At 40.5% G+C, this 12,974-nt stretch overlaps 1 protein-coding gene across 2 annotated transcripts in view; it reads left to right on the forward strand.

Annotated features, from left to right (window-relative positions):
• Positions 1 to 9,969, forward strand: part of AMMECR1 (AMMECR nuclear protein 1) — a 49,599-nt gene extending 39,630 nt beyond the window's left edge. For both annotated transcript variants that reach the window (XM_042825174.1, XM_042825175.1), the window contains 4 exons: positions 1,009 to 1,123; positions 4,329 to 4,419; positions 6,075 to 6,171; positions 9,260 to 9,969. In XM_042825174.1, coding sequence (XP_042681108.1) covers positions 1,009 to 1,123; positions 4,329 to 4,419; positions 6,075 to 6,171; positions 9,260 to 9,374 — 418 coding nt within the window. In that variant the 3' untranslated portion in view covers positions 9,375 to 9,969. The remainder of the gene's footprint in view (positions 1 to 1,008; positions 1,124 to 4,328; positions 4,420 to 6,074; positions 6,172 to 9,259) is intronic.
• The last annotated feature ends 3,005 nt before the right edge of the window (positions 9,970 to 12,974 follow it).

Below are 12,974 nucleotides of genomic sequence, written 5' to 3' on the forward strand. Positions count from 1 at the left end.
TTGTTATACGAAACGTGTGAAGAACTCGGTAGTTATTTAACAAGTTTCTTAATGATAGGCTCTCCTTACGTAACAAAAAGCTTACTTAGCAGATCACTGTTTTTGTTGGAAGTGAGCGTGTTTATATTCATATGTTGTATCTAAAATCCTAAGAAAACAAGAAATGATGGGTACCATACTTGCCTTAACCTTTTCCAATTGAACCGGTTCTTAACCAAACTCATGCAAGTAGTTCTTAGGTGTTCCTGTTGGTGGTATTGCTTACTGTCTGTTCATGCTTTGCTTTTCAACGCCTCCTGGAACACAGAGAAGGTTTTTCCTGTTACTGAGTTCTGTCAATTAGATGTACGTTCATCTGTAGAATGGTACCTCAGCCTGAGATTAATGTAGCTGTTTGCAAGCTTCCATGTTACTAATCATTACCTCTGCTTTGCAGAACACCTCCAAGTCCTGTAGGTTTGCGAGCATAGAACTCCTGGATGTTTTTACCTTTCTGTTAACCTTTGCTAGTAAGCATGAATATTTTTTTGGTAGAATATTCGGTTTGATCTTTTTTTTTTTTACTGAAGAATTAAATTCCACAGTTCGGTTACTGTATTACGTGTTTGATTTCTGCAGGCTATAAAATTTCCCTCTGCATTGTACAGTTCAACCTTTTTCAAAAGGCATTTAGTAAATTGCAGGTAGAACAGCTATTGTTCAACCTTTTCCATAACTTTCTGGTGGTTCATTAGTAAGTAGCAGAATCCTCTCAGGAAGGAATGGCCCTCAGAGCTCCACCTGACTGGCCAGCTGAGAAATCTGAAGCAAATGTCTAAGGAAAAGCTTGGGGATGTTGGTCAGTGTGTTATGCTGACAGCCGGATTATGAAACTGGTCATCATTTCATCAGTTGTTGGGTTTTGATGTTTGTTTTTCTTTTTTAATGATATTTTTCAATTGAGTCATTGGATCTTTGAACTTTATTTAAAAAAAAAAAAAGTGTGAAATTCTGTTTTGTCTTCAACAGTGCCCTTAAAGACAGTCGTTTCCCCCCAATGACGAGGGATGAGCTGCCACGGCTTTTCTGCTCAGTGTCTCTACTCACTAACTTTGAAGATGTATGTGACTACATGGACTGGGAGGTAAGGATTGTGCATGTCCTGTAAGAAAATGTCTTTGATAACCGTGAGCGTCTGTAGCAGAGCTCTTACTGTTTAAATCATCTGCATATAACACTTAGTTGCTGTTTGGCACTCTGTGCAGATTGTTTGGTGTAACGATTCAAGATGCCATTTTGGTAGAACTGCCATTGCCTTGAAAGCCAGAGCCGAGAAAATGGAATACAGTTGATTCCATTTGTCTTCCTTGGCTTTCAGAGCAAGTGGCCTGCAGGACAGCGCAAAGCCCTGATACAGTGAGGCCATGTAACTGACAGCTCTTTGTCTTCCTGTTTTCCTTACCTAGAGCAGAATCTGTTTTACTTGACCTGTTCTAGGAAGCCTTTTGAGCAGCAGCATAAAAGCCACAGATGAGGAAGTTTTTAGAGTTATTTCTGGGAAGGTGTACTGGACGAAGTGCTATTCTGTGTTCTTATGTTCTTTCACAGATTATTGGTTTTAGATGCTTGCACAAAAGTAAATTACTGGAGTTAAGATCAACTTCTCATCTCAGCCAGGATGATTGTTTTAGTCTGTATTTGAACAGATGGAAATTGTTTTGAAGTTGTTGTCTATGCTACTGGATGTGTTACAGTGCCAGAGACACCCCACAAATTAAGAGTACTTTCATGTAACAGTGACTTCCCTACAACAGCAGCTTAGCCCTCCTAGATATTTAGGAATTCTTAATAGCAAAAGAGGTTTCCTGTTGGGCCCACACATAACAAATGTGAATTGAATAGAAATGTCGTTTGTTGTTACAGTGGTAGGAGGCACCACAGAATGGTGGTCTTACGACTTAAGTCATAACATTCAGATTTGTTTGAAATAATGGAGGATTTTACTTTCAGTGCCCTCTTTGTGCCTTGTGCAGAATCCTCGATTCCTCGTCAATACTGTAAACAAGTTTAATGCAGAAAAGTAATTCTGTGCAGTTGTGATTTGCTTTCCAGAATCTCATGATTCTTCTCACTGGAGAGTTCTGGCTTATGGAGGAAGAATGAAAGGGTCAAAAATACAATAGTTTTTGTATTATTCATTTGCTAACTTGTTCTCTCATATTTAAGGGTTTTTAAACCTTCAGTAAATTCCTGGGAATTCTCCCACACAAGCCCTCAGCTCCCACCCGAGGAATATTTGGGGCAATTTTAGAGGAATTTTGATCAGTGTTCTGGTTTAGAGCTTGTGCAACTGAATATACAGACACTTAAAAGTCAGCTAAATGCATAGGTAGTTAATGTGATGTTGCTGTTGTAAGGCTAACTTCATTTTTCCAAGTCAATTTGATTAATTACCTATAGCAGCATTCGTTTCCGTGTCACATAACTACTTTACCAGTGAGGTTTATTTGGCAAACTTGGTGATTTGTGCTTCATCAGTAGGTCCCATTTAAGCTCAACAAGTTGTCTGTTTTCCTGTGTACAGTAATAAAAACAGTTTGTGTTGATGGGACGTGTTTTGAGAAGACACCACAGAACTGGTGGACTTATGGATGAATTTTTCTTTTATATTTTCATTTGTCCAGGAATGGGAGTAAGATCAACAAAGAGTTCTTTTCTGGTAGCTTGCAAATCAAACTGTCAGCATTCTCCTAGCATGGGGCCTAAAAATGACTTGATGACTTTGCTGAGGATTGCCCATAGAAGCAGATTGGAAACTGGCATAAGCTTAATAGCTGACAGTGGCCCCATGGAAAGGCTTCGTGAAATTCCCTCCACGGTCTGCTTGTTAGTGCTTGCCTTTTAAATATGGCTGAACTGCTCTTGGCTGTAAGTCTGACACGACTGAGCACCCATCTTCATCTGATGGCAGTAATCACACGTAGTATAGATGAGTTGAGATTTCAGAAAGCTGAGCTGTGGAGGGTTGACACGATGCTTCTCGAAGGTTGCAGGCAGGTTGTATTTTACAGCAATCTGAAATGGTGTTCTTTTAATTTGATACCGGCCTTTTTCTGTTCTAAAAAAAAGCCTTTCAAAATTGATAATTGATATGGGCAGAGATGTGCAAAGGAGTGTTATTAGAATGAGATCTTTGGGACTGAAGTGCTGAACTTCATTTGCAGTGTTCTTGCAGCTGCAGAAACATACTCTGTTCTCATCTTAGCAATAAACTAAGATTTTAGTCTCTAACACCACTTCTTCTTACTTTCAGGCTCCTTAAGTTCATAATTACATCATCTGAGTATACAGATTTGAACTTTGTAGTGGTTATATATCTATTTTATGAATGTTAAGTAATAAAATACATTAAAATTGGCAGCAAATTCAATATGTTAGCCTCTAATTAATTTTTCCTTTGTAAGGAGCGGTAGTTTCATGCAGAAAGCTTATGAAGGCCATGGCCAAGATTTCTCCCATTTCTCTGTACTTATGCCACATATAAAAGTCACGGACCTTAAAAAACAAAGTCTTAAAATAACCAAATATGTTAATTGAACAAGTGGTCATTAAGGGCTCTGTAGATGTCCCTCAGTTGTTTTTTCACTGCCATGTGGTTATGTTAAAAGCAGTTGTCACTGGAAAAATGGCCGGAGTGTTTCGTATTAAATTTTGAGTTGAAAAACAAATGCCATGAAAAATACAGTGCGTGTGATGGCCTTTTAAATGTGAGCTCTTCGTTTCCTCATGTAGAGTGGGGGACTTTGGATTTAAATAGAAATAACATCTCCGTATTTTATGCATGAAAACAAAAATATCAGTTATTAATGTTTTGAAATCCAAAGCAGCTTGTTGTCGTTGTACCTTGAAACTGGCAGATCTTCAATAATGCCCTGGAAAGGTATCTGGCCTCTTTCTTTTTTGGTAACTCCTCCATCAAATACTCCCACTGCCTTCAGATGAGTAGTTTTGGTTTCTGTAATGGCAGTCTGCCATATTGCTCTAGTAGCATGGAAAGGGAAGCTGGAAGTTGAATGCTGTCCTCATACATGAGCAGGAGTTTTGAGGGTTTCAGGATCCAATTGGCAGTGACTGGTGGCACAGCAATTTTGTCAGCAGCTGCTTTTGCACCTCAGCTGGTTGTTGGTTTTTTTTTTTTGCAGAAAGATGGCATTTGTTTTGAACATCTTCTGCAACTGTTTGCAAAATGGCATCAACCATCGAAAGGTTCACATGTCAACCTTTATCATGTTAGAAATCTCTTGTATCTCTTTTTTTAATGTACTAATAAAACTGCCAATTTCTTGCAGGTGGGTGTACATGGCATTAGAATAGAATTCATCAATGAAAAAGGATCAAAACGCACCGCCACCTACTTACCGGAGGTTGCAAAGGAGCAAGGTCATTGTTGAGCTTTATTTCATATGATCTGGTGAAGAATTTAAACATACCTGTAAATCTAAAATGCAGTATTTGACCTTGCACTGATGTCAGATGATGGAGCAATATTTAATTGTAAGAAAAGACTCTTCTATAAAATGCCAATTACGTGTCTGTCTCAACCCCCTTGTAGGGACTCAGTAAACTGTAGCTGTTCTGATGCAAATCCTAACCATAGTGAAGGTGTAAGAAAATAAATCGTGGAGGGGTGGTTCAGTGCTGCTACCTCACTTCAAAAAGCTGTTAATTTTCATGTAATTGTTACCCTGTGATGTTAGACATGCAAAAGCTCTGTTAAGTTAATATGCAGGCTGTCTGGACAATGATTTTAACAGCTAATTGATTCCCAGTTTTTCAGTGGTGCTTCTTTTCATTAGGTATTTGCTTCTACTGTTTAATTCCTGCTATGAACAGTGACTTCTGGATTTTGGGGTGTTGGGAAAGGATTATTTTCATACTGGAAGTCCAAAATAAGGTTACTAATTTCAATAGGACAGACTTCAGTTTGTGAATCAAGAAACTTACATATACAGTAGCTTTTGTTGAACAGCTGTTTGTTGAGCCAAACTGAAGATTTTCTTTTTGAGGCTTAGAAGTGTGTCTTAGCCTTTTGAATTTTGCATTGCCACTTCTTCATTTTCCTTCTGGTGCACTAAGTAATAGCAGTGAGACCTTCGTTAACAGATAATAGAAATTTGGTCTCCCAATGGTCACTTGAAAGCTCAGATGCCTTCCAAGGCAGTTCTTTCCATTTTGCTATCTCAGGTTGGCCAGTTACCAAAGGGCTCTTTTGGTGAGACCTTTGGTGATCACTTATGCATGGGTTTTTTCAGTATTTTTTTAAATTCAGGAATTGGGGGAAGGGCTAAATTTCTTACTTGTGGTAAACTATGCATTACAGTCTGACTCTTAAAATTTACCAAAATTGTTTTTTTCTTTTTTTTTTTCTGTTTTAAAAATGCAGTGTGACAAACTTAATTGCATCTTTGGGAAGTAAGATGTCTATTTTAGAAATAGTGGGCTTTTTAAAATCGACGTGTAGGAGTTTTGAGTAGCATGACTTTATTGAGAACAGTAGTGAATCTGAATATTTGTTGTCACTTTTTTAAACAAACCAGCCTGCTACATATCACAGATGTTCTGAAATTTAAAATATCACTGTTAACTTTGCAGTGATATTTATGGAGAGCCCTAATGCCTGAAGTTCTCTCCACCCATTCAGTTAATAAATCTTTTGAATTTTCTTTCATACAGAAACGAAGCTTTCCATGCTGCCAGAGCCACTTAGGATGTATGATCAGATGTGATTAATGATCTGAACGACTCAGAAAATTGCAATTTTGTTTGTCATTGTCAGTCACCTGGATATGTGGGTGCAGTATTTCAACCACAAGATAAAAATGCATTGTTGGTAGAGCAAGTTTTATGCCTGATGAAATGCTGCTCAGCATCTTTCCCACAGCTATCTTCTGCATAGGAGAATGCCCCGTGTTTCATAGGTAACTTCAGGAGAGCAGCTGTGTTACCAGTGTCACTACGTATCGTGCTGTGTTTTTGCAACACCTGTTCCTACTGCAGTAATGCTCATGAATTTTTACCGCTGTGAAATTCAACAGGATGGGACCACATTCAAACCATAGATTCCTTATTGAGGAAAGGAGGCTACAAAGCTCCGATTACTAATGAATTCAGGAAAACCATAAAGCTAACCAGGTATGCATCCCGGGGATACTGCAGATAAGCCCTGTTGGTTTGGTTTTAGTGTGATGAGTTCATTTCCTGGTAAGTGGTTGTTTCAGATGTTAACAGTAAGCTTTCCTGTATGTATTATTAATATTTTCTTTCTTTTCACAACAGGAATACAGACTTCTGAGAATATCTGTGCCTTGCATTAAATACAGTAGAGATTACAGGCACTAAGCAAGGAAGAAAGGGCTGCTAAGTAGCTTGCTACATATATACCAGGGAGTATATATATTTTGTTTCATAACTGAGAAATCCTTGCAGCGTATCAGCTCTGCAGTTTTACAGTTTGCTCATTGGCTGCAGCGGATCTCAAGGGGCTGTTATTAAGGGGGATTACTTGCCATTGTCACGTTGTGTTTGAGCAGTTGGTGCTGCTGCTCTGGAGGCCATGCAGTGCCCTGAGCCGTTCAGCTCTCCGAGCGGGCGCTGGGGCTTTTCCCTCCTGCAGAGTAGGGGCTTCATCTCCTAACAGGTGCTGGGCATGCAAACTGGGGAGCTGATCTGACAGGTGGTGCGCCGGCTTGACTGCATCAGGTAGTCTAGGAAGGAAGACATAAGTGCAGTGCTTTACTTCACACTCAGACACTGTTGTATGTTGTGTGCCCGCTGTAATGCTTGTTTAATACAATGTGCTCGTGAGGGCTCATTAGCAGGTCAGAGCCAAAAGGTTACAGAATGGGTTGCAAATGTTCCACCTATAAAATTGTAGTTGTATGGTGAAAGAGCAGGTGTCAATAGGAAGCCCTGTAAAACAACATTATTTTATAACCATGCAGTACAAAGTGACTGCTGAGCTCTTGCTGTTTATTCCCTGCTTTGAGAACTAAGGATTTTATGAATCCAGTGTCATAAGGAGGCACTGACTGATAACCCATGAGGTTTCTTCTCCTTTCTTCAGGGATAACAAGCACTATTATTAATACAGCTCGTAAATTTGGTACTTAGAGACCTTTATCCAACACCATTATTCTTCCTATCTTTTGTTGACTTGCAGGGACTCACAGAGAAACAAGATTCATTTTTAATATGTTGGTTGGGTATGTTAGCATCACTTCTGTGTACTTATTTCTCTGGGAATTCTTTCCTCCTTAGTGCAGCTGGATTGGGTGTGAGCTAGACTCCACTCCCTATTTCCATAATTAAAACCCAATGCTTTCATTTCAGACACAAAAATACTGGGCTTCTCATGATTGTTAATGTACTCTTAGAAGACAAAGAGCTGAGTGTTTTTTTTCAGTTCCCACTTTTGTCACCTACATCTAAAATGCTTGCCATTACTTAGCAGTGTTTGTTTAGACTTGGCAGAAGACAGAGCATTTCTCAGAAAACTGTTTTCACTTTAGAAGAATCTCTCCCTCACTCAGTGTTGTTTTGGGTAAGGAAAAAGACTTTGTTCCACTGACTGAAATTCTGCTTTCTAGTAGGAACCTGATTCCAGGGAAATTGCTAAATAGCAATTTAGCAATTGAGGAAAACATGCTATTCTGAGGGTTATGACTGGGAGGAAGGTTTTATGGAATCCAGCTTAAATTTTCAAATGCAGCACCCCAATTTTCTTGCTATCTTATTTTCAAGAACATATAGAATATATGGTGATAACTTAGGGCATGAGTAGCTGTTGGAGTTCTTAAGTGAGACTTTCTGTACACCTCAGTGAATAAGGGATGTATTTTTCCAAGACACAAAACTTCTGTATAGCACGCACATTCTTCCAGCTCCATGATTTTGTTTGAAGCAATGGCATACCAGTGCAGAACAAAACAAGTGTTCTGCTTAGTATATTTAGTTCAACATCCCAACCACAAAATCACAAGCCTAATGAGTAGAATAGACAAAGCGTGTTGTTTAATATTATGATTTTTTCCATCTGTGATTCTACACAGGCTGCCCTTGGCCTGTTTTGACTCACTTAGAGCCACTGGTTGCCAAGCTTATAGTTTAGTTCCATAGTGGTGAGGGGATTAGTGCACAGATCAGCTTACTCATCAGGTGCAGGGAGCGCAGTGCTCCACTCCTATCGCTGAGAGAGGAGCTGCAGCTCAGCTGCGACCAGCAGCCGTTTAAGTCAGTACATCATTAACCAGCGCCGCCGTCGCAAGTAATTGCGGGCACTGCGGTGCACTGAAGCAAGAAGCTGTAAGCATAAGGTGTTCTGCTCTGTTCTTCTGGCAGAGGCAGCAGAAACAATTGTGTTTGCCACCTCAGTTGCTGCAGTTGGTAACTCAACAGCAGTTTGAATGTCTGTGTTGGGCTGTGAGTACAAGCTGTTGAGGCGTGCGTTGTGCTTTTTCAGACCTAAGAGGGAAAAGAACAAACAGAGCAACTCCAGAAGAGAAATGTCATAAACAAGGGAGGTGGCAATACTTTAAATCACTGTAGCTGGATTCACCAACTCTCATCTGTAAGATCTCTTATGCAGGGGCTTATGAAGTGACATTTGTGGCAATATGGAATAGTGTTATTTTTGTGTAGATTTCACAGTTTTACAGGTAAGTGTAAATGTGGCAATATGTTCCTTGTTGTCAAACAATATCAGTGCAAATTTATCTGAAGTACATTTTTCGGGGTAGGGGCTGTTCTACTTTAAGCTATATATAGTTTAAAAGGGAAATCACTTCATATAGCTGGATTTATTTTAAAAGCAGAATGTGCTAGACATTACTTTTTAAAAACAGCTCTGGAATCAGTACTGCTTGTTTACAGGGCTTTTCTCCTAGGTTATTTGTAGAGAGTTGGCTGATAATTTGGGATGCTCAGTAAATCATCACAAGTTCAAATACCTTGAGTAAAGTAGTAGGCAGTGATTTTTTAATAGTTTTTTTTAATTTAAAATATTTTTCTTAAGCACTTATGTTGTGACTTGTGTGATTCAAGAACAGCCCCCAAAAACATAGTAGTTCTCTCCATGCCCTTGTGCAACAAAGTTTGTCTTATTCCTGAGACCAGAAGTACAGAGCTGTTCTCATCATTAGACGTACACCTAGCACCATATTTTCAGTGCTGCTCATAGCTGCCCAATGAAAGTTCTTGAGTTTGCTCCTTTGCTCTTTTCTAGGTACCGTAGTGAGAAGATGACCATGAGCTACACAGAGTACCTTGCCCATCGTCAGCATCATCACTTCCCAAATGGCATTGGGCACCCCCTTCCACCATACAACCATTATTCCTGACACTGAGCCGCATGACCAGTCACTGGACCTCTCTGCAGACCTCTTCCCAGGAGACCCTGCCCCTTCTTGGTCTAGCTATCTCTATTACTGTACCATTTTATGATGATAGTTTCCGTTGCCATTTTGAGGCTTCTCCATAGTTGGTTAAGCTCATTGTGGCAACGGGAGGGAAAACTGCATTATTACAAAGATCCCATACTTTTTTATTGAATCACTGCAGATTTTTTTGCAGCATATATAGCCCTTGGGTTTTTTATGAAATGTTAAATTTCTACTTCATTAACATTGAATTATATCAGTCAAGACTTTCTGTGACTGTGGATGGAAGGAAGAGTTTAAGGATTACAGTTGGGGATTCTTTGCTCAGATAAAAAAAAAGGCATTCATGGCTTTTTCATTAATAGCTCTGTCAGGGAATGAAACATATCAGATTCAGGTATTATATTAGACAATGAATTGCATTTTCTTAACCTTCTTAATAGTAGTCTGTGGTACAATATTTCATAGGCTTTCTTCTTCCCTTTGAGTTTTCCCATGAGCTCCTTTGCTCATCCGTTCAGGTCTCCTGCCATGGCTGAGCAAGGAGCTCATTGAAGAAAAAGACAAAGGGAAGAAGAAACTCTGTGAAATGTGGAAAAAGGACCTGGCCACTTGGGAGGAATATAGGAATGCTGTCAGGACCTGCAGGGATGCAGCGAGGAAGGGTAAGGCCCACTTGGAATTAAATCTGGTGAGGGAGGTCAAGGACAGCAAGAAAGGTTGTGTTTTGTTTTTGTTTTTTTTTCAATATGTCAGTAGCAAAAGAAAATGTGGGCCTGCTACTTAATAAGGTGGTTGCCCTGGTAACAGGGGATGTTGAGAAGGTGGCGATGCTGAACACCTTCTTTGCTTCGGTCTTCACTGATTAGACTGTCCCTATGGAACCTCAGACCAAGGAGGTAAGAGAGTCTGGAGAAAAGACTTTCCCTTGGTCAGGAGGATCTGGTCAGAGATCATGTAGGCAAACTTGACTCATACACATCCACTGATCCCAATGGGATGCACCCCCAAGTGCTGAGGAAGCTGGCAGAAGTGATTGCCAAACCACTCTATTGTCTTGGAGAATGGGAAAGGTGCCTGAAGACTGGAGGATAGCCAGTGTCACTCCAGCCTTCAAAAAGGACAAGGAGGAGCTGGAAAACCACAGGTCAGTTGGCATCACCTCTGTCCCTGGAAAGGAGATGGAACAGCTTGTTACATCATCACCAAGCAAGTGGAAGAGAAGGTGATTATCAGGAGCAGTCAGTGTGAATTCATCAAGAGGGAAATCATGCTTGACCACCTTGGTAGCCTTCTGTGATGTCATCACCAGCTGGGTAGATGAGGGGAGAGCAGTGGATATTGTATACCTTGACTTCAGCAAGGCTTTAGACAAGACTTGCAGCCATTCAGCAGGACATATACAGGTTGGTGAGTTGGGCAGAGAAGAGCCTGATCAGCTTCAGCAAGAGCAATGTAGGGTCCTGCATCTGGGAAGGAATGACTGCACCCATCAGTTGAGGTTTAGGGGCCTGCCTGCTGGAAAGGTGTTCTGCAGAGAAGGAGCTGGGTGCTGGCCATGAGCCAGCAGTGTGCCCTTGTGGCTGAGAAGGCCAACTTTATCTTGGAGTGCATTAAAAAGAGCATGGCCAGCAGATCGAGGGAGGTGATCCCCCCTCTACTCTGCCCTGGTGAGGCCACATCTGGAGCGGTGTGTCCAGTTCTGGGCTCCCAGTTCAAGAAGAACAGATAACTTCTAGAGAGAGTCCAGAGAAGGGCCACAGAGATGAAGAGGGGCCTGGAGCATCTCCTGTACAAGGAAAGGCTGAGAGACCTGGGACTGTTCAGTCTGCAGAAGAGAAGGCTGAGAAGGGATCTCAGCACTGTTTATCAATATCTAAAGCGTAGGAGTCAAATGGATGAGGCCAGCCAGCTCTTTTCCAGTGGTGTGCAACAACAGGAGGCAGTGGGCAAAAAAACTGGAACACAGGAAGTTTCATAACATGAGGAAGAACTTCTTTACTGTGGGAATAATGGATCATTGGAACAGACTGCCCAGAAAGGTGGTGGAGTCTCAATTTCTGGAGATATTCAAGACCCACCTGGATGCCTTCCTGTGTGATCTGCTTTAGGGAATCTGCTTCAGCAGGAGATTGGACTCAGTGATGTCCAGAGGCTCCTTCCAGTCCCTAGAGTTCTGTGTTTCTGTAACAGTATCTCACCCCTGCAGTAAAGATTTCATGTAGCTATAGATGTAGGTCGCTCTGAAAGTAATGCTTCCTATTTATTTACATGGAAACTACAACAAAGAGCACAGTAACACTACTTGATAGAGAAAATTCTCAGCTGCAAAACACTAGTTTTCAACATAGTTATCACCATTAGCAGAGACTGCCCCTCTGCTGCCATCTGTCACACAGCAACAAAATGTAATGGAATATTAGGGGAAGGTTCAACCTCTGCTGCCATCCTACCAACATCTGTCTAATTTAATGGGCCAACACCATAAAACAGGAGGCATTACTTTCAGAGTAGCCCTTGTATGTGACCTTCAGCTCGAGCACACAGCCACAATTTGAGGCTCGTATACAAAATGCTTTTCTGGATATGGAGAAGCAACTAAACGTAATAAGAGGTGAACAGTGTGCTCAGAATCACGTGGTCTAATTGAAAGTACATGACATAATCCAGTAGGATACCTTTATCTCCTGTTCTGCACTGGAAGTCGAGGGCAGCCCAGCCCTGTCAAGCCTACTCATCATAATGCATTTCTAATGAGACAATGCCTTTCTGATGAGCTCAAATTAGAAGTCGCATTTGTTTTTAGAAACAGATTGGTGAGTAGCAGATGTCATATTAGGAAGAAAACGGATTTAGATTTTAGTGCCTTTGACTATGACATGATTATACTTGCATATAAAATTCATAGAAAAAATATAGCAAGTGTGCCAGACATTCCAGTAATCCACGTTGAGTTCTTTGCTGCTCTGGCGTCAGGTTTTGGGGGATTTTCTAAAGTGAGATATTTTTCATTTTCTTTTTCTTTTTCTTATTTTAGAAAAGAAAAATCCCTATCTTCTTCTTGCTTGTGCTTTTGAATTTGCTGGGTTTTATCAGGTCATGGATAGTTGGGTAACTTGTTTAAAAAAAAAAAAAAAATTGTGTTGTGAAAGAGCACAGGACAATTATGCCATAATCTGTACATCTTTTCATCTATTACAGGAATAGTACTTGAGAGCTGTGAGTACTTCATAATAAATCTCATAATTCTCCACAAGGTAGGAGAAAGAAAACTGATGAGGACTTGTAACAACTGTAAAAATAGGATTTATTAAGTGGTGTATGTGGTATGGCTGCAAGCCGAGTATATGCCAGGAGCTACCTCCTTGCTCACGTGCCTGCAGAACTCCCACTAATAGCCACTGCAGTTCAGTGCACGTTTTAGGGGACTCCACATCCCATCTACTATGGAAAAGACCTTCCTAGCATGGGCGAGCCAACTATGGTAAGCAGAAATTCCAGTTATTTTGAATAATGAATGTTTTAAAAAACACATATATCACTCAAATAGATAAATAGAGT

This window comes from Centrocercus urophasianus, unplaced genomic scaffold (assembly GCF_019232065.1).
Source record: "Centrocercus urophasianus isolate 14NV4802_14NV808 unplaced genomic scaffold, USGS_Curo_1.0 seq_24, whole genome shotgun sequence".
NCBI lineage: Eukaryota > Metazoa > Chordata > Aves > Galliformes > Phasianidae > Centrocercus > Centrocercus urophasianus.